Source organism: Euleptes europaea, chromosome 5 (genome assembly GCF_029931775.1).
Source record: "Euleptes europaea isolate rEulEur1 chromosome 5, rEulEur1.hap1, whole genome shotgun sequence".
Classification (NCBI taxonomy): Eukaryota; Metazoa; Chordata; class Lepidosauria; order Squamata; family Sphaerodactylidae; genus Euleptes; species Euleptes europaea.
In genome coordinates this window covers 10,759,791-10,781,321 of record NC_079316.1, presented here as the reverse complement: position 1 = coordinate 10,781,321, position 21,531 = coordinate 10,759,791, and the positions used below count along the sequence as shown (strand labels likewise).

At 49.2% G+C, this 21,531-nt stretch overlaps 1 protein-coding gene across 1 annotated transcript in view; it reads left to right on the top strand.

Annotated features, from left to right (window-relative positions):
• CLCN2 (chloride voltage-gated channel 2) overlaps positions 1-21,531 on the top strand; it is an 82,298-nt gene extending 60,767 nt beyond the window's left edge. The window contains exons 17-24 of the mRNA XM_056849494.1: positions 6,275-6,456; positions 7,283-7,388; positions 7,870-7,946; positions 8,128-8,187; positions 15,132-15,170; positions 19,576-19,680; positions 20,398-20,484; positions 21,303-21,531. Of these exons, the coding sequence (XP_056705472.1) occupies positions 6,275-6,456; positions 7,283-7,388; positions 7,870-7,946; positions 8,128-8,187; positions 15,132-15,170; positions 19,576-19,680; positions 20,398-20,484; positions 21,303-21,497 (851 nt within the window). The 3' untranslated portion in view covers positions 21,498-21,531. The remainder of the gene's footprint in view (positions 1-6,274; positions 6,457-7,282; positions 7,389-7,869; positions 7,947-8,127; positions 8,188-15,131; positions 15,171-19,575; positions 19,681-20,397; positions 20,485-21,302) is intronic.

The following is a 21,531-nucleotide window of genomic DNA, read 5'->3' as shown; positions in this document are numbered from 1 at the left end:
GCAGGCACGGCCGCCCATATAATTGGACCCGAAATGCGGCAAAGGCCGAACAATCAGAGCTGGATTTGCAGTGGGGCCAAACCCAAGACACACGCCGATCTGCGTTCAGTTCCTGAGATCGCAGGTATTCAATGTGTTTTTTGCATCCGAGATTGCGGCAAGAGCTTGAGCTGGGGAGAGCTGGGGGGGGCGGCGGCTTCTACACCCTCAGCCCCCTCCTCTGTTCCAGACCTTGAGCATACACCAGCCTTGTGAGTGTGTTATGTGGGGGGGGGGCTGTTAACCTTTTAGTTGCTGTGCTCTTGGCACACCCAGCTCTCTGCAGGGATTCTGGTAAAGTGCTGGGCGTTTCATATTGCCGCAGGGCATAAAATACAGGATTAAGCATATACAAAGAGCCCTGCTGGTTCAGACCGGTGGTCCATCTAGTCCACCCCCCCATCTCACACAGTGGCCAACCAGTTCCTCTGGAGGGCCAACAGATAGGGCATAGAGGCTGAGGCCTTCCTAAGAACATCAGAAGAGCCCTGCTGGATCAGACCAGTGAGGATCCATCTAGTCCAGCATCCCGACTCACACAGCGGCCAACCAGGTCCTCTGGAAGGCCAACAGTGGGACGTAGAGGCCAAGGCCTTCCCCCGTTGTTGCCTCCTGGCACTGGTGCTTAGAGGTTGACTGCTCCTGGATGTGGAGGTTCCTTGTAGTCATCATGGATAGCATCCACTGGTAGACCTATCCTCCAGGAAGAATAGATAAGAATCAGCAACTGTTTAATCAGCAGCTTCAGCTGAATCCTGGGGCCCTCAGCATAGCTTTTCTTTCATCAGGTTTCTAGTCCTCAGGGTCACAAACTACACATATATGAATTTGTCAGCATTCTCTTGCATGGGCTTGATAGTACAATCCTTGGTGTGCTCAAGCCTCAGTTGTACATCCCCCCTGGATATTTGGAGCAGTTGATTCCAATCTGGAGAACCGGGTTTGATTCCCCACTCCTCCACATGAGCGGCGGAGGCTAATCTGGTGAACCGGGTTAGTTTCCCCACTCCTCCACATGGAGCCAGCTGGGTGACCTTGGGCTAGTCACAGCTCTCTCAGCCCCACCTACCTCACAGGGTGTCTGTTGTGGGGCGGGGAAGGGAAGGCGATTGTAAGCCGGTTTGATTCTTCCTTAAGTGGTAGGAAAAGTCGGCATATAAAAACCAATTCTTGTTGTTGTTGTTGTTGTAAGTCTTCATTTCTTTTGAACTTTTCATTGTTTCTCGTGAAATCTGCTTCATTTCCACAAGGTCTGGTGGAGTTAGCCAGAGAGACACCGCCACCCACTGTGATTCTTTATGGCTGTAGAGCGGGGCCTCCCAGATTTATTTGCTTGTTTGTTTTTATTAGGGTTTTTTTAGTCGCCACTCACCCAAAGGGCCTTGCAACATTGAGGGCCTTGCAATTACAATTGAGGACCCAAAGGGCCTTGCAACTGACAACATTGAGACAGTATCAATGAGTTAAGCAACATAAAAGCAGATAACAAAAAAGAAGTTAGAAAAGGTTAGATGGCCATCTGTCAGCAATGCTGATTCTATGAGCTTAGGCAGATGATGAGACGGAGGGCATCTTGGCCATCTTCTGGGCATGAAGTAGGGGTCACTAGGGGCATGTGGGGGAGGTAGTTGTGAATTTCCTGCATTGTGCTGCAGGTTGGACTAGATGACCCTGGTGGTCCCTTCCAACTCTATGATTCTATGAAATATAAAATATCAACATGAAAATGTTAAACTATTAAAATATGTGTCTAGCACCGTACCACTAACAAAACAACCCAAACATGTGGATTATACTCCAAAGGCCATCCTGAACAATTCGGCCTTGCATGCCCTGTGGAAACTGAACAAGTCCAACACTGTATCCGCAACGCTGTGTTGGCCCTCATTTATATTTCTTTCTCATTTGTATTTCTTAGATCTCTTTCCAAAGACCACTTTGGAGTAATTGACTATAAGCGGCTCCCTTTTCATCTTTCTTAATGTATTAACTGGTAACCGCAGGATAACATTGCTTATCTGTTGTCTGATAAAGATTAAAGTGGGCCTTATCAAGATGCATTATTTGCAACTGCATCAAAGAAAATGCGAGCCAGGTGTTGAAGGAAATAGAGCTCTCCGAAATGCTGCTTTTATTTCAATGTAAGCGATGCCTCTAGTATGGATTTAACTCCCACAATTTTAGATTTTGTTAATAGGCTTATGTTTAAGTGACATACTTTTTCATCAGTGATTGTAACCTAGAACATAAGAACATAAGAAAAGCTATGCTGGATCAGACCCAGGCCCATCAAGTCCAGCAGTCTGTTCCCACAGTGGCCAACCAGGTGCCTCTAGGAAGCCACAAACAAGGCGACTGCAGCAGCATTATCCTGCCTATGTTCCACAGCACCTAATGTAATAGGCATGCTCCTCTGATCCTGGAGAGAATAGATATGCATCATGACCAGTATCCATTTTAACTAATAGCCATGGATAGCCCTCTCCTCCATGAACATGTCCACTCCCCTCTTAAAGCCTTCCAAGGTGGCAGCCATCACCACATCCTGGGGCAGGGAGTTCCACAATTTAACTATGTTTTTTTAACTCTTTATTTTGAGTTTAGTTTATGATGACAACAACAGCAAAAATAAAAATACAACTGCAATACGTTAAACACCATTGTACAGTCAAGATATGTTTCAACACTTGGTTCCAAAATATGTTCCATTGTTATACTTTGTTCCAACATTATACATCAGTGCTTTTAACAAATACAATACCACTCAGCAGAACTTAATAAATCCAAATCATACGATAGTTTTGTGGACACTGTTTACATCTTGATGCCCCCCTCTCCACATATTCTAGAAAATGCAGCCATCTATTTAAAAAGTTTGTAGAATAAGATAAGTTATTTGCGACTAATTTTACTATGTTTTAAACTATTTTCCAATTCCCTTGGGCTAAAGAAATAAAGGGACCCCTAGTCTGCCTAGTAAATGTTGTGATGTGACATTACCCCATGGTCAGTAATGACCCAGTGCTTACACAGGGGACTGCCTTTACCTTTAGGCCAGGATAGCCCGATCTTGTCAGTTCTCAGAAGCTAAGCACCGTCAGCCCTGGTTACTATTTGGAGGGGAGACCTCCAAGGAACTCCACTTCTGAACGTCTCTTGCCTTAAAAACCCTATGGAGTCTGAATGTCTCTTGCCTTGAAAACCCTATGGGGACTCTATGGGGTCGCCATAAGTCAGCTGTGACTTGACAGCACTTTCTACTACTACAGTGCATTACATGCCCTGACCTGGATAGCCCAGGCTAGCCTGATCTCATCAGATCTCAGAAGCTAAGCATGGTCAGTCCTGGTTAGTACTTGGATGGGAGACCACCAAGGAATATCAGGTTTGCTATGCAGAGGCAGGCAATGGCAAACCACCTCCCAACTTCTCTTGCCTGGAAAACCCTACAGGGTCACCATAAGTCAGCTGTGACTTGACGGCACTTTCCACCCCCAAGAGGAGAATTTGGAGAGCTGCCATTGGAGAGCGAAAATCAGTGAAAATCACCCCCCTTGTGTGTGTGAATCCTTTTAACTGGAGCTGACTCACAGTGTTCACAAGTGTCAGGAAGTTTTAGCAGAGATCTGCAAGATGCCACTGTCCGTGACTCCGCTTTCTGAAGGGGAAGTGTTTTTGCCGTGTCTCAAGGTCCGTGGCCACGTTCCGCCACGGTTTAGAAACTGGTTTAGTGCGACATCCAAATGCTGGCTGCCCTTCTAACTCTGGTTGCCAAGTGAGAGGGGCAGCACACGGGGATTTTTAACCAGCGTGACAGCCCATCTCGGGAATCTTCGTCTGTCATATCTCTGGGTAGTTGTCACCAATGAATGGAGGAATCCCCAGTTGAATCCCAGTTAGCTCAGCAGTACCTGAGTTGTGTGTGTGTTAAGTGCCATCAAGTTGCTTCTGACTCATGGCGACCCAGTGAATCAGTGTCCTCCAAAATGTCCTATCCTTAACCGCCTTGCTCAGGTCTTGCAAACTGAAGGCCGTGGCTTCCTTTACCAAGTCAATCCATCTCTTGTTGGGTCTTCCTCTTTTCCTCCTTCCTCCAACTTTTCCTAGCATGATTGTCTTTTCCATCTCATGATTTGACCGAAGTACAATGTGTGTTTTAAGTGCTGTCAAGTCATTTCCGACTCATGGCGACCCTATGAATCAATGTCCTCCAAAATGTCCTATCCTTAACCGCCTTGCTCAGGTCTTGCAAATCGAGGGCTGTGGCTTCCTTTATAGAGTCCATCCACCTCATATTGGGTCTTCTTCTTTTCCTGCTGCCTTCAACTTTTCCTAGCAGGATTGCCTTTTCCAGTTACTCTTGACTTCTCATGATGTGACCAAAGTATGACAGCCTCAGTTTAGTCATGTTAGCTTCTAGGGTCAGTTCCGGCTTGATATTATCTAGAACCCACTGATTTGGGGTTTTTTTTTGGCAGTCCACGGTATCCGTAACGCTCTCCTCCAACACCACATTTCAAAGGAATCTACTTTCTTCCTATCAGCTTTCTTCATTGTTACAGATTGACTCCTAAGGCCCTCCAGCGGAAGCATCCTTGCTCTGCTCTCCTGACCCCCACAGGCTTTCCTCCCCCCACCCTTTTCCCCACACTACCTGTTCCTCCATGGGTCAGACTGTTGTCGTGTTTATTGCCTGGGGGGGACATTGTTGGGTATTAGTCTACGTGTTTTGTCTCTTCCAGGATCACAAAAAGGGTTATATGTTTGGGTTTCTGTTTACATTGACTCAAGGGATGGTGCTGGCCACTTGGCAAGTGTCGATTGGTCAGATCAAGAGTTTTTGGTCATGTGATGTTCTTGGCGCGATCCTAAGAAGCTTCACTTGAACTGCCGTTTTGGTTAAGAAAAAACTTACTTCATTTCACTTCTTCCTCGAGAAGATAATGTTAACTATATTCTTTACTGTGTTAGCCACGTGCTGGCAAGAGTTGAGGACACGAACTGTAGATATGAGTTATTAATTTTGATTAGTAAACCTCTATGTTTTGTGAAGGACAGCAACGTGTCTTGAATCTTTGTGTGTGTGTCTAACTTATGATGCACAAGATCACGATTTATCGCAATCTATCATTGACCTGCCCCCTTTCCCTTGGCTTGCTTCTCATCTCACCTTTCTGCTGGATGGCTCTCCCGCTGTGACGTGGCTCTCTTCCCCTGGCTGAAGCCACCCTTTATGACCGGGACAGCAGCAGACAATAACACATTGTCACAGCGATTTGCAAAGGTCAAAACAAGCTTTTACTGGCCGGGAGAAGCTAGATACTCTCTGGCCTGGATTGCTGGGTTCCTCTTTCCCCTATGTTGCCTCGACCCTGGGCTTGTGTCCATTCCTTTTTAAAAATCTGAACCTGGTTGGTCAAACTCAGCCCCCCACTGCTACCTTCAGACACCTGGTCAGGCACCAAAAGGAACATACAAACATAAGAAAGGCCATGCTGGGTCAGACCAAGGCCCATCAAGTCCAGCAGTCTGTTCACACAGTGGCCAACCAGGTGCCTCTAGGAAGCCCACAAACAAGACAACGGCAGCAGCATTGTCCTGCCTGTGTACCACGACAGCTAATATAATAGGCCTGCTCCTCTGATCCTGGAGAGATTAGGTATGCATCATGACTATTATCCATTTTTACTAGTAGCCATGGATAGCCCTCTCCTCCATGAATGTGTCCACTTCTCTCTTAAAGCCTTCCAAGTTGGCAGCCATCACCACATCCTGGGGCAGAGAGTTCCACAGTTTAACTGCGTTGTGTGAAGAAATACTTCAAGAAATACTTCCTTTTCTCTGTTTTGAATCTCTCGCCCTCCAGCTTCAGCAGATGACCCCACATTCTAGTATTATGAGAGAGGGAGAAAAGCTTCTCCCTGTCCACTCTCTCCACACCATACATAATTTTATAGGCCTCTATCATGTCTCCCCTTAACCGCCTTCTTTCCAAGCTCAACAGCCCTAAGCGTTTCAACCGCTCCTCATAGGGCAGTTGCTCTGGTCCCCTGATCATTTTGGTTGCTCTCTTCTGCACCTTCTCAAGCTCTGCAGTACCCTTTTTTTGGGGTGTGGTGACCAGAACTGAACATAGTACAGTTATACCTCACAGTATAAACGTCCCCGACTTCAGCCCCGTCGGAGCCACGACCTCGCTAACGAGAACGACTCCTCTCCCTCGCTGTCTCCGCAGAATCCATGATCCTCCTGGGGTCCATCGAACGCGCCCAAATCGTGGCCCTCCTGAGCGAGCAGCTGAGCTTCCCGCGCCGCCTGCAGTACATGCGTCAAAAGGCCCAGGCGGAACGCAAGGAGCCCGAGAAGAGCCCGGAAAACGAAGGGCAGCCCCCGCCTGACACAGGAGTGCGCTTCCAGGTGAGGAGGGCGAGGCCTGGAATGGCCATTGTCCAGACGCCAAGAGGAGAGCAGGGAGCCCTTCCTGTTGGCAGCAGAGGAGAGGAATCGCAATAATGGGTTTAAATTGAGGGCGGAAAAATATTAGGAAAAATATTTTACAGTAAGAGTTGTTTGACAGTGGAACTGACTACCTAGGGAGGTAGTGAGCCGGTTTGAGTCTCCCTTAAGTGGTAGAGAAAGTCAGCATATAAAAACCAACTCTCCTTCTCCTTCCTTTTCATCTTCTCCTCCTTCTCCTTCTCCTTCTTCTTGCCTTGCAACATGGAAACTTGTTCACGCAAGCGTCTGGTATAAAATTTATCAGCATTTCCGGATGCGTGTAACATCAACCACTGATAAAATGTATTAGCCAATACATGAAAATAAGCCGTATGTCTGTATATCGTTTTCTAAAACAGGAAGGGAAATATTACAGAAATGGATAGTGGATATCACAACCATTTAACATGCACTTTTATTTAGGAGGTACCTAATTGATCCCCTAACCTGGATAGCCCAGGCTAGCCCAATCTTGTCGGATCTCAGAAGCTAAGCAGAGTTGGCCCTGGTTCATATTTGGATGGGAGACCACCTGGGAAGTCAAGGGTCAAGGCAATGGCAAACCACCTCTGAATGTTTTTTGCTTTGAAAAACCTACGGGGTCACCAAGAGTTGGCTTTGACTGGACAGCACTTTCCACCACTACCATCTAATTAATACATGGAAAAGCTCGATTTCCGTCATTGGGTTTCGATCATCCTTTCCTGTATGTAGCCTCTTCCCTCTTCTCTTTCTTTCAACCCAGATCAGCACAGACGAATCCTCATTCGTCCCACCACGAAGCGAGGCCCGCAAACCCCTCAAGCCAGCCCTGAAACGAGCCTCCAGCAGTTTATCCGAGAGCCCTGCAAGTGAGTCTGCAGACCCCCTTTCCCCATCTGGGTCCTTCAGACTAGGCCCGATTGGGGCTGCGTTGAGACATCATGATAAGCAGCAGATTAACCAAATCCCAGTTGGTCGCGATGCACAAACTCAGTCCATAGAGCAAACCAGGGTTTCTCGGTTGGCCCCAAACTTCACAATTTCTCCCCAGTTTGGTACCCACGGCTTGTACCAGTTGTAGTTTGCTGGGACTGCAGCATTCCCAAATCACGGTTTGTTGAGTAGCACCACCCCTCGCAGCTCTCTGGACACAGAGACAGAAGGGTGGGGATGACTGTTCCTCTTGCTGAGAGGGGATGAGAAGCAGACCCAGTGGGGCTTATGAACAAACTGGCATTTATTACCTAAGTCTAGAAGACTAACTAAGGCTTGTCGCACAAAGCACCCTTTTAAACAAACCTCACGTTGTTGCAAGGTCTGAATTCTATTTGTCTCTCTCTTGGTGGGCAGCCGGCACCGTGGACCCGCCTGGCATCGCCCTGAGGAGTCTCTTCTGTGGCAACACCACAATGGCAGAGCCTAATGAGGTGAGCCCTCCCCTTCTTTCCTCCCACCCCAGCCCACACTGTTGGGGATGTTGCCTGGGGAAAGCCCCTTCAGTGAGAGCTGCATTCACTCCTCGCTGTTTTGGTGAGCGCACATCTCCCACAATTCTCTCTTCCTTATTGTTTTTTTCCCTCCTGGTAAAACTTATGTTTTTTAAAAAAGGAAGAGAATTCGGGCCAATCTGAAAAGCGGAAGTCGAAGCGCGTCCGCATTTCCGTGGCGGTAAGTGTAGGCCACGCCACGTCCACTCCATTCCTGCCGGACAATCACTGGGCAGGAAACTCGAATCTGTCTGATGAGGCCTTGGACTGTGCTGAAGGTTTTTACGGTGCCTGAACCAACCCAGGATGTTTTAGTTCCTGAGATGGAAAGTCCAAATGAGAACGCTTTCCCGTGCACACTCACACAACATTAAATTAGATTGGAACTGTTCTTTTGCTCATTCTTTTGTTGACAAAAACAGGAGTTGCACAAGAATCTTCAAAAGAACAAGATTCCAAACAGAGATTCCAAACAGATGAATGGAAGCATTTCTTCACACAATGCATAGTTAAATTGTGGAACTCCCTGCCCCAGGATGTGGTGATGGCTGCCAATTTGGAAGGCTTTAAGAGTGGACATGTTCATAGAGCAGGGGTGGGGAACCTCAGGCCCGGGGGCCGTATGCGACCCCCGAGGACATTTTTTGTGGCCCTCCGGAGCTCCGGGGCCCTGCTGCAGAGGTGGGGCGCAGGGCGGCCCTCCCAGAGGGTGTTCCTGGCTTACAGCGGCGCTGCGGCGCCCTTTGGACCTTCTCTCGCCGACTGTCGGCTGTTGAGCAGCGAGAGGGAGGGGGAAAGAGGCTGGCGGCTCCCGGCAGCAGAGCATGCATATAGGAGCCGATCGGGCTTCGGGGGGGGGGGGCTTTTGTGGACTCTGGGGAGGAGAGGGCATAGAGACTGGGGCCCAGTCGCACGGGGCCAGCATGTGCGGGTGTGTGTGTGTGGAGGGGGAGGCTTTTCTCTCTTTTCTTCCTCTGTCACTCTTTCTCCTTTCTCTCCCTCTCTTTCTCCCTCTTTTTCTGTCTCTTTCTTTGTCTCCCTCCATCCTTTTCTTTGTCTCCCTCCGTCCTTTTCTTTGTCTCCCTCCGTCCTTTTCTTTCTTTCTCTCCATTTCTTTCTCCCTTTCTCCCTCCCTCCCTTTTCCTCTTTCTCTGTTTTCCTTCCTCCCTTGCCGATCCACTGTGGGCTGCGCCCCCCTGGCACCTCGTTTGCTCGGGCCCACTGCTCGCTGCCCTTCCGCCTGGGAAGGGGGAGTGGGGGCACCCTGCAGGCCTTCTCTGTGTGGCCTCCCCTGGGGTTGCCAACCTCCAGGTGGTGGCTGGAGACCTGGCAACCCTAGCCTCTTCCCCCCCCCACTGGGAGATCTACACCTGGTATGGCCCCTGAATGATGTCATAAATGTGCAAATGGCCCTTGGCAGGAAAAAGGTTCCCCACCCCTGTCATAGAGGATAGGGCTATCCATGGCTATTAGTAAAAATGGATACTAGTCATGATGCATTCCTATTCTCTCCAGGATCAGAGGAGCATGCTGCTTCTAGAGGCACCTGGTTGGCCACTGTGTGAGCAGACTGCTGGACTTGATGGGCTTGGTCTGATCCAGCATGGCCTTTCTTATGTTCTTAATCCAGTAATGTATTAAACTGGGTTCTGACCTGAATGGCCCAGAGTAGCCTGATCTTGTCAAATATCGGGAGCTAAGCAGGGTCAGCACCGGTTAGTACTTGAATGAGAGACTGCCAAGGAAGGTCAAGGTTGTTACACAGAGGCAGGCAGTGGCAAATCACATCTGAACATTTCTTGCCTTGAACACCCTACTGAGTCACCATGAGTCATCGGCAGCCCTTTCCACCACCCACCGACACATTCAAGACCAACAAAATTTGTAGGGTATAATCTTTGGAGAGTTAAAGCTCCCTTGGTCAGATACGGAGAAAGAGAACTTTGACTCTCAAAAGCTTATACCTCCCAAATCTTGTTGGTCTCTCAGGTGTGGCTAGATTCAAATCTTGGTCTTCTACTGCAGACCAACACAGCCAGCCCACCTGAAACAAGAGTCTTCAGACTCTCCCAAAACTAGAAATTGGACAGTGGCTTTGAAGAGGCAAAGGGAAGTGGTTTAGAAGAGGTAAAGAGCCAGTGTAGTGTAGTGGTTAAGAATGGTGGTTTGGAGTGGTGGACTCTGATCTGGAGAACCGGGTTTGGTTCCCCACTCCTCCACATGAGAGGCGGAGGCTAATCTGGTGAACTGGATTGGTTTCCCCACTCCTCCACATGAAGCCTGCTGGGTGACCTTGAGCTAGTCACAGCTCTCTTCGAGCTCTCTCAGCCCTACCTCACAGGGTGCCTGTTGTGGGGAGGGGAAGAGAAGGTGATTGTAAGCCGTTTTGATTCTTTCTTAAGTGGTAGACAAAGTTGGCATATAAAAACCAACTCTTCTTCTGCTTCTTTCACACAGCCTATAATATACTTGTGGGATTCACCACCACAAGATGGCGTGACAGTTGCTAACTTAAAGAAGTTAACTTCCCCCACACACTCACACACAAATAACATAAATAAATCTGTAGCAAACACAAGTTAGGTTTTAAGGATTGCATGTCAAAGGATTAAACAAATTCATATTTCGGAGTATCGGAAGGCTGGAGAGAGATAACTGCCTGGTCACTGCTGGCAAAGGAAGGCTGGCGCTGTGGTTCTGATCCAGCAGACCAGCTTTTTGGGGGGAAACGAGAGGCAGCTTTGGCCTGGAAGGGCACGCTGAGGTTCTCCGGTTGCCTCGTAATGGTGGATGGAGACTGTAACAGATGCCGTAGTGGCTTCCTGCATACACCCCTAAGGTGCCAAGGTGGGGCACCCTCCAACCCTTCAGCACTCTCCAGCCTCGTGTTTGATTAATCTTTCTTTAGTGGGAGCCGGGGGGGGAAACTCTTTCCCCGTTTGCTGAACTAATCAATGATAAAGTGATCTCTTTTGGAACAGCCAATCAGAAATCTTCATCTCCTTCATCCCTGCCTCTCACCCTTGTTCCCCCAGCTAATTTTTCTCCCGTCCCATGCCCTGTAGTGAAAACCCGCACCGGGGGATCGGTTTCCTGGTTTCTCTGTCAGCATGAAGAAAGGTGGGGATTTGGCTGGGGTTGAAACAGGTTCTTCCCACCATTTACAGTGGGTTTTCCGTCCTAGGCTGATTCCACACTGAGGTTTCTCTCCGTTTTCAGTGACTTGAGTTGCTAAAAGCTCCCCTTTTTTTAAAGCCTGAAAAAAGATTATGATGAAGCTGCCTTATACTGAATCAGACTCTTGGTCCATCAAAGTCAGTATTGTCTATTCAGACCGGCAGCGGCTCTCCAGGGTCTCAGGCGGAGGACCTACTTGCCTAGTCCCTTTAACCGGAGATGCCTGGGATTGAACCTGGGACCTTCCACATGCCAAGCAGTGGCTCTTCCACCGAGCCACAGTTCTGTCCGCTGTTTGAATGGAAGAAAGCCCTTTTCCTCTGCATTTTCACAGTGGACTGACTCGGTGTCCTTGCTGACACCATTGAAACTGAGGGTTTTAAAAAAATATTTTGATAGAGGAGAATGATGTACGCTGCTTTGGGACCCCATGGGGGAGGAAGGCAAGATATAAATGAAGTACATAATAAATAATAAAAAAATATATTATCTGCTCTCTTGATTAGCATTTGAAAAGTCCCTGAAGTGTTCTCTCCCTTTCCCCCAAGCAGCAGGGGGCCAATTAGTCTTTTCGATGCAGATGACCACAGATATCTTCCTTACCAAACAATTAAAGTATTGCGTTGAACACATGAAGCTGCCTACTGAATCAGACCCTCGGTCCATCAAAGACAGTATTGTCTACTCAGACTGGCAGCGGCTTTCCAGGGTCTCAGTCAGAGGTCTTCCACATCACCTAGTCCCTTTAACTGGAGATGCCAGGGATTGAACCTGGGACCTTCTGCATGCCAAGCAGAGGCTCTGCCACTGAGCCATAGACCTTCCCCATGTTATTCTGAAGCAGCCTATGCAGCAAAAATTATTTTTAAAAGTGGGCAGAGGATCTTGCCAGCGGCATGACAAGGGGGGGAGAGATGCTATCCACATCTGGTGTGAAAGACAAATTGCAGCTAAGAAGAGTAAAAAAAGAAGATTACCTTGTGCCGTGTGAAATCACTGCTGTGAGTGCGGATTGTGCAACAGTCATGGTAGCAACATGACTACCACGGGGGGGGGGGACACACCTTTCATGTGGAATCAGCCTAGTTCAGTTTCTCATGCTCCTTTGTCCTCAACCAATGATTCGAGAGAAATCTCTCTGTTGACTGTGTTTCACTCAGAATTGGTGTACTGGAATCTGTTTTGCTTCTGAGACAATGAACATATTTATTGATTTATATTCCGCCTTTCTCACTTGGGCTCCAGGCGGATTTCAGAGAGTGAGTCAATTTAATCAGTAGGATGGAACATTCAATGAACAATGCAGTATGAATTAAGTTGTAGTGATATGATAACCATCTTGAAGGGCTGTCATATAAAGGATGGTGCCAAGTTGTTTTCTGCTGCCCCAGAAGGTCGGACCAGAACCAATGGGTTGAAATTAAATCAAACGAGTTTCCGTGGAGACATTAGGAAGAATTTTCTAACAGTCAGAGCGGTTCCTCAGTGGAACAGGCTTCCTCGGGAGGTGGTGAGCTCTCCTTCCCTGGAGGTTTTTAAGCAGAGGCTAGATGGCCATCTGTCAGCAATGCTGATTCTATAACAGGCAGATGATGAGAGGGAAGGCATCTTGGCCATCCTCTGGGAATGGAATAGGGGGTGTGCGTGGGAGGTAGTTCTAAATTTTCTGCATTGTGCAGGGGGTTGGACTACTAGACAACCCTGGTGGTCCCTTCCAGCTCTATGATTCTATGATTCTACCAACCCAAAGTCCAAAAACAGAACTGAAGCCAAGCATAAGTATTAACATGACATGTTAAATGATGCAAAAATTACACAGTGGGAGCACAGACCACAACCCCTAATAATTTATCAAAGTAAATTTGTGAAGTGTTTAGTACAGTGCGACTCTGTTGCCAATGCCCAGCTTTGTAATTGAATCGGTGGAGGCGTGTTACCGCTCCCACGAATGATTGTCAGGAACATGGAGTCAGACGTGAGGTGCGATTCGTGCGGGACCCTCGCACTGATACTGAACTCCGTGCCCCAGCAGCACGGAGAGCACATGACTGTTGAGCATTTAGCTGCAGTAAAGAAACGTGGGCTTCCCTGATTTCTGGAAAGGCCTTATGCCCTTCATGCCATTTCCAGTGTGCCCCTATGACTTTCTCAATGTGCACCATTCAAACATTAAGCAGACGTGAGACAAATGTTAAAATGGCCAGACTGAGGCTATTGTACTTCAGTCGCATTATGAGAAGACAAGAGTCACTAGAAAAGACAGTCATGCTAGGAAAAGTTGAGGGCAGCAGGAAAAGAGGAAGACCCGACAGGAGATGGACAGACTTGATCAAGGCAGCCGCCTTCCTCAGTTTGTAAGCCCTAAGCAAGGCCGTTGATAGGGCATTTTGGAGGTCATTAATTCATAGGGTCCTTAGAATTATAGAATCATAAAATTATAGAGTTGGAAGGGACCACCAGGGTCATCTAGTCCAACCCCCTGCACAATGCAGAAGTGGCTGAAGGGGGGGGGACCTGGCAATGCTAGCTGAGTGGCAGCACACACCCCAGACCCTCTCAGCATTTTTGAATGGTCAGATTTTTCTGTAAAATGACATTGAATCATAGAATCATAGCGTTGGAAGGGACCACCAGGGTCATCTAGTCTAACCCCCTGCACAATGCAGGAAATTCACAACTACCTCCCACACACACACCCCAGTAACCCCTACTCCATGCCCAGAAGATGGCCAAATGCCCTCCCTCTCATCATCTGCCTAAGGTCATAGAATCAGCATTGCTGACAAATGGCCACCTAGCCTCTGCTTAAAAACCTCCAGGGAAGGAGAGCTCACCACCTCCCGAGGAAGCCTCTTCCACCGAGGAACCACTCTGACTGTTAGAAAATTCTTCCTAATGTCTCCACAGAAACTCTTCTGATTTAATTTCAACCCGTTGGTTCTGGTCCGACGTTCTGGGGCAACAGAAAACAACTCGGCACCCTCCTCTCTATGACAGCCCTTCAAGTACTTGAAGATGGTTATCATATCCTCTCTCAGTCTTCTCAGCTTCAGGCTAGACATTCCCACCTCCTTCAACCTTTCCTCATAGGACTAGGTCTCCAGACCCCCTCACCATCTTTGTTGTCCTCCTCTGGACACGTTCCAGCTTGTCTACCTCCTTCATAAATTGTGGTGCCCAAAACTGAACACAGTACACTAAGATGAGGTCTAACCAGAGCAGAGAAAAGCGATACCATCACTTCGCGTGATGGCCCTTAATGGCTTCCACATGCCATGTGGAAGCAACACACCAAATAGATGCGCTCTTCAGAGAGTCAGAATCGGCTGCGCTCCAAGTGGGAGTGTTCATTCCATAGGCAAACCACAGCTTGCTTCCCCATAGTGCCTCGCGGGGCTTGAGATCCAGGTGCCTCCGGACAAGCTCCATAAATAAACGGCCCTTATGAGGCCTGGACAGAAACACACCTCTTTGACAGCAGCTGTGGGAAGTGGACTCCCAAATGCGCCATTGCGGGAATGCGGCCCACGATGCTTCTCGCCTGCTTCCCAAGCGATGCTGGAGACCGGAGTTTGGTCTAGCAGAGTATATACCGGCTTTTGCCACAGGAGGGCACATTTGGGCAAGATATGCTCACCGTACTGCCTCGGCAAGGTAAAAATTACCTGTGGACAGAACCGAAGTGTGCACATGAGCCGTCAATCGACCTTTTCCGTTGCCCTCAAACCTGGAGCGCACAAGCCCTCTTTTAGTTTCTCTCCCCCTGCTTGTTTGGGACCCGCAGCTTTCTGCCCTTTAGTTACAAAACAGGCAGTTCAGACCTCGGCCTTTTATTGCCCAGCTTGGCCACCACCCTATCCGTCAGATTTCTCTTTTGCCCAGCTCAGCTCCTCCTTCACGCTCCCGCTGCAGGCGTGGAAATCACATCCCGTCTCTTTTCTCCCGCAGGAAGAATTCGAAGTGATCAGCGAGATGACGCCGGCAGAGGTAAGCATCCATCTCGCACAGAATCCGGGGAGAGGGATTGTCATCTGGCGGTGATGGGACACATTGCAGATACTAACATAAGCCAGTGTAGCGTGGTGGTTAGAGTGTTGGGCTAGGATCTGGGAGACCCTGGTTCGAATCCCCACTCTGCCGCCGAAACTTGCTGGGTGACCTTGCACCAGTTGGGGGGGGGCGGGAAGCTACGGGGGCCCCCTCTGTCATGCCTGAGTCCAGTTCCAACCAAACCCTCTGCCTGCCAACTCCACCGGTGAGAGTAGCAGAGAGAAAGCAGGATCATGCCCAGATCTGCTTAGTGGCAATTCTCCCCCACCCCTCTGCCCCCCGGAAAATGTCCATTGAATTTTCACGTCATTTATATTGGATTTTTATTCCTGTGGTTTGCTTTGGGACCAATCTTGGCTGGGAAGTGGGATATCATAAATGAATCACCCTGCTGGAGGGGAAAGAATCACAAAATCAATTTTGGACGTGGCGGGGCATGGTAAGCAGAGGTCAGTGCCTTCTCTTTTGACGTGGAGTCCAAAGCCAGAGCATCTCCCCTCCGAGGATTCCAGGATGCCCGTTTCAGCGTCCGTCTTCTGCCGTGCACTGTTAGATAGAGGAACTAGGAGATGAACGAAGATGCGCTCTCGAGTCGCAACCGATTCGTGACGGCCCTGGCCATGGGGTGTTCAAGGCAAGAGATGAGCAGAGGTGGTTTGCCGTTGCCTGCCTCTGCATGGCATAGCGACCCCAGTTGGCTAGTGAAGATGATATTGGGCGTGCGTCAACAGAGGCATAACATCCAAATCGCAAGATATAGTTCCGCTGTACACAGCATTGGTCAGGCTGCCTGGAGTATTGTGTGCAGTTCTGGAGGCCTCACTCCAAAAAGGATGTGGACAGAATTGAGCGGGTGCAGAGGAGAGCAACGAGGATGATCAGGGGGCAGGAGACTGAGCCCTACGAGGAAAGGCCGAGGAAGCTGGGAATGTTTATCTGGGGAAGAGGAGGTTGAGGGGGGACAGGATTGCTCTCTTTAAGTATTTGAAGGCCTGTCACGTAGAGAAGGGCAGGGAGCTGTTCCTGTTGGCGGGAGAAAAGGTATCGGCTGGATATTAGGAAAAAATATTTTTTACAGTAACAGTTGTTCGACAGTGGAATCGGCTACCCAGGGAGGTGGTGAGCACCCCTTCACTGGCAGTCTTTAAGCAGAGGCTGGACAAGCAATTGTCAGGGATGCTTTAGGCTTGCGGTTCCCAAACATTTTGGGCCGCCGCCCCCTTGGTTCCACAAACTTAACCCCAGCGCCCTCTACCCTATCCAGCAACACAGTTGAAGGGGCCTCCCTATGGCGCCCCCCTGCTGCCCCCTTGCTTCTTAGTTCCCCCCTAGGTAATCCCACCGCACCCCAGGGGGTGGTACTGCCCACTTTGGGAACCACTACTTTAGGCTGATCCTGCATTGAGCAGGGGGTTGGACTAGATGGCCTGTTTGGCCCCTTCCAACTCTATGATTCTATGGTTCTAAGACAACCCTTGTTTTAAAACCTAACCAGGGAAGTGGCGTTGAGAGCCCCCGTTTGCAAAGCAGGAGTTGCAATGGCTGACCGGATACGTGGAAAAACCGAATCTGACCACAGCCTGGCCACGAGGCCAAGTCTCTTCAGAAGAGGCACCTAGCGAGATTGGAGGGGGCCCTATAATTCCCATAGAATATTCTGGGTTGGTGCCTGTCCTGCTGCATGGTGGTGATGGCAGGTGCTACCAAGGGGCAACCCCTGGCAACCCCTGGAGGATTCAAGGGGAGAGATGTTCAGAGGTGGTTTGCTTTTGCTTCCCTCTGCATAGCAACCCTGGACTTCCTTGGTAGGGTTGCCAGGTCCCTCTTTGCCATCGGTGGGAGGTTTTTGGGGTGGAGCCTGAGGAAGGTGGGGTTTGGGGAGGGGAGGGACTTCAATGCCATAGAGTCCAATGGACAAAGCGGTCATTTTCTTCAGAGAAACTGATCTCTATTGGCTGGAGATCAGTTGTAATAGCAGGAGATCTCCAGCTATTACCTAGAGGTTGGCAACCCTACTCCTTGGTGGGTCTCTCTCACCTGAGTACTAGCTAGGGCTGATCCGGCTTAACTTCCAAAATATAAGGAGATTGGGCTGTCCTAGACCAATCAGGCCAGGGCAATAATAACTGAATACTGTCAAGACAAGCGACCCCTCATAGGGTTTGCAAAGGCTAGAGACGTTACAGAGGGGGTTTGCCATTGCCTGCCTCTGTGTCACAACCCTGGGCTTCCTCGGTGGTCTCCCATCCAAGTACTAACCAGGGCCGACCCTGCTTAGCTTCCAAAATCTGTAGGGCTTTCAAGGCAAGAGGCGTTCAGAGGTGGTTTGCCATCGCCTGCCTCCACATCACGACTGTGGTATTCCTTGGAGGTCTCCCGTCCGAATAACTTGCCATGGTCGAGGCTGAGAGACCACTGGCCCGTGGTCACCCAGGAATTTTCCATGGCCGAGTGGGGATTCGAAGCTGGGTTTCCCAGACCCTAGTCTGACACCTTAACCACTACACCACATTAGCTGGTTGCTTAGGTCTGGTTTAAGCCAACTGCTGAAAATGTTCAACGTGTGACTTTGCAGACTCCAGGGTAATTTACGCAGGGGAAATTTGCGTTTGGTTTGCTGCACAATTTTCTGCTCCGAATTCTCAAACATCGTATGCATGAAAGATTCCCCCTCCCCAATTCCAGGAGTACCTTGTGATTAATTAGTCATCCCCAGTGAATCGGAGCTCCCCCTGAAAACGCAGCCTTGTTGCACTTTACTTGGAGGGGGCGGGTCAGCTCTTAAAGGGGCTGCGTGTGCTTTTGCTGAGTATTCCTCCTCACCTTTCTTCAACAGCTCCCTGCCGGCAGGGAGCTGCCTTCCAACCTTTGCAGCCTATCTTCCTGCACATTTCATGAAGGTTTAACTCCCTCTTTTGTGCTTTGCTTTGAGGGAAGGGGCTGGATGGGAGGGACAGACACGTGGGAGGGAGAAGCCAAAATGGGTGTGGGGAGAGAAACCCGAAGTTAAGAGATATGCATGGAGAATAAGGCCGGAGCAAAGTCACACAGTTGGTAAAATCGTGATTAATGCAAAGGAAGCCTTGAAGCAGTCCAGCAGGGACTGTGAGCTAAATGCCCCTGCATAAATGACCCAGGTCTCATTTGAAGTGTGTCATGTTAACTGCTAAGCAGTTGTGCATGCTTGGTTTGCACTCCAGCCCAACAGTTGCAAGGGTTACAGATCTTTGACTGTTGCGCTAAGATCGGCACAAATGCTTTCCTTTGCCGAAGATACATGGGGGCGGGGGGAGGGGGTGATGGAGCCTGTTGTATTCCACCAGGGACCTCCCTGTCCTTCAGTCTGGCCCTCACCCTCAAGGAGGATGGAACGGGACTTATTATTATTATTATCTAAAATAATACAAACAAGTCAAGTCAAGTTTATTAATACGGTCGACTGACCAATCACGTGCCAACACATCAAAATTTCCAGACACAATAGTTTTGCACGGCAGAATCGCGGACTGCCCGTACATATAAAGGTGTAAGGTCAATAAAAGCAACCCCTGGTTAAAATTATCACACTAAAATTGATAAAATTGTAAAAAAATCTAAATAATACAAACACATAATACAACTCTAAAAGTAGCAATGATAAAGTTTTAGGAAATACAATACAGTAACACATGGAGATCTTACGGCAAGTGGGCTAGATCAGATTTTTACAACAAACAAAATAATCAAATTGGCACAGAGAATATGAAGAGCGTTGGCTGGTGTACTTGAAAATAACTGAGATATCTATTACCTAACATTTAAAGCCAGTGGCATGATGACCGCTGACCTTTTCGTTCAGGATCAAATCCTGGATATAAGCTAATATTCCCAGGACCAACCTAGCATTCAATATGGAGCAGGACTTCTTACGAACCTTGAAGGGCTGTCCTAGGGAGGAGGGTGCCGAGTTGTTTTCTGTTGCCCCAGAAGGTCGGGCCACAAACAACGGGTTGAAATTAAATCAAAAGAGTTTCCGTCTAGACATTAGGAAGAATTTTCTAACAGTTAGAGCGGTTCCTCAGTGGAACAGGCTTCCTTGGGAGGTGGTAAGTGCTCCTTCCCTGGAGGTTTTGAAGCAGAGGCTAGATGGCCATCTGTCAGCAATGCTGATTCTATGACCTTAGGCAGTTCATGAGAGGGAGGGCATCTTGGCCATCTTCTGGGCATGGAGTAGGAGTCACTGGGGGTGTGGGGGGAGAGGTAGTTGTGAATTTCCTGCATTGTGCAGGGGGTTGGACTAGATGACCCTGGTCATCCCTTCAAACTCTATGATTCTATGAACTGAGTGTTTCTCTGCTTTCAGATCCTGGAATGGGAGGAGCAACAGCTCGATCAGTTTGTCAACTTCAACAACAGCAAGATTGACCCCGCCCCTTTCCAGCTGGTGGAACGCACATCTTTGCACAAGGTAGGAGGGGGTGGGGCGCAGGCAGGGCTGCGCGTGTCCCACAGTTCTCCGTATGTGCCCCACAAGCGCTAGACGCGGTTGTCACCAACCTTTTCGTGTCCCTGCCCCAACCTTTGTTCCTGGCCTGTGGAACGCTCTTCCTAGTGAGATCAGGGCCAGCATTGTGTAGTGGTTAAGAGTGGTGGACTCTAACCTGGAGAACCTAGTTTGATTCCCCACTCCTCCACATGAGCAGCGGAGGCTAATCTGGTGAACTGGATTTGTTTCCCCACTCCTACACACGAAGCCAGCTGGGTGATCTTGCGCAAGTTACAGCTCTGTTAGAGCTCTCTCAGTCCCACCTACCTCCCAGGGTGTCTGTTGTGGGGAGGGGAAGGGAAGGCGATTGTAAGCCGGTTTGAGTCTCCCTTAAGTGGTAGAGAAAGTCAGCATATAAAAACCAACTCTTCTTCTTCTCTTCCACTGAGCCATAATTTACACTGAGGGCAGATTAAAAAAAACCACGGCAGAATATAATACCAGTGGAAACAATGCAATGTTAAAAAGACCATATTATTTGGAGGGTGGGCCAGGTGTAGTGAATTTGCTGGGGGGGGATGCATCTTTGCCACTGACCCAAAAGATACATGGTGTTGCTTGCTAAGGCAGAGAGGAACCTCCATTCTTGCAAAGGCCAGGGGTTTGATGCCAATCCTGACTTTTGTCGAACTTTCCTAGACACACACCATCTTCTCGCTCCTGGGGGTGGACCACGCTTACGTCACCAGCATTGGGCGCCTGATTGGCATGGTGTCTCTCAAGGAGGTGAGTACGCTGCCACCCTCGAGAGGGCTCCTCCCCCAATCCGAGCATGCACACGCACTGGTCAGAGAGGAGAGGGATTGAATCATAGAGTTGGGACCTCCAGGGTCATCTAGTCCAACCCCCTGCACAATGCAGGAAATTCGCAACTACCTCCACCTATACCCCCAGTGACCCCTACTCCATGCCCAGAAGATGGCCTCCCAAAAAAATCCTACTCCAGGATCCCTGGCCAATCTGACCTGGAGGAAAATTGTTTCCTGACCCCAAAGTGGCACTCGGCATCACCCTGGGCATGTAAGAAAGGGCCACGAGAGACAAACACTGATGCAACCCTTCCTGCCCACCCTCTTGCGAGCTCTAGCCCTGCCGCCAACCATAAACAGATTCCAGCAGACGGCAAATCCACAAAAGCAGTTTTATTGGTTATCATCGACAGGTTTCAGAAGCCATATTCAAAAGAACACTAGTAAGGGGCAAAAGGCAAGGGGCATAGCATATATGGAGAAGCAAAAGGAGATAACTGGTATCCTAGGCAACCCCCCTCCCAGAGGCAGGAAGGAGCACTTGGCAGGAAGGGGCACTTGATGATTCCCACACTATGGGAATCTATGAAGACTAAACACGGGGCACAGACTGGCCTTGGACAGAACAACACAACAGCACCTGGAGGCAGCTCAATCGCACTACCGCATACCATCCTCATGGCGTGCTCCTGACACTTCTCATGATCTGACTAAGTTCACCGAATCAGCATTGCGGACAGATAGCCATCTAGCCTCTGGTCCATTCACACAATCCCTTTTCCTTTCTCCCTCCAGTTGCGAAAAGCGATTGAAGGCTCAGTCACTGCCAAGGGTGTGAAGGTCCGGCCCCCACTGGCCAGCTTCCGGGAGAGCACGACCAGCAGCAGCGAGACGGAGGCCACAGAGATCCACCAGCTGTGGGAACGACGGCACCGGCACTCCATCCCCCGCGAGTCCAGCCCTTCCGAAAGCGACGACAAATGCCAATGACGGGAGAAGGACCGCCACAGACTGCCCCCTCGGA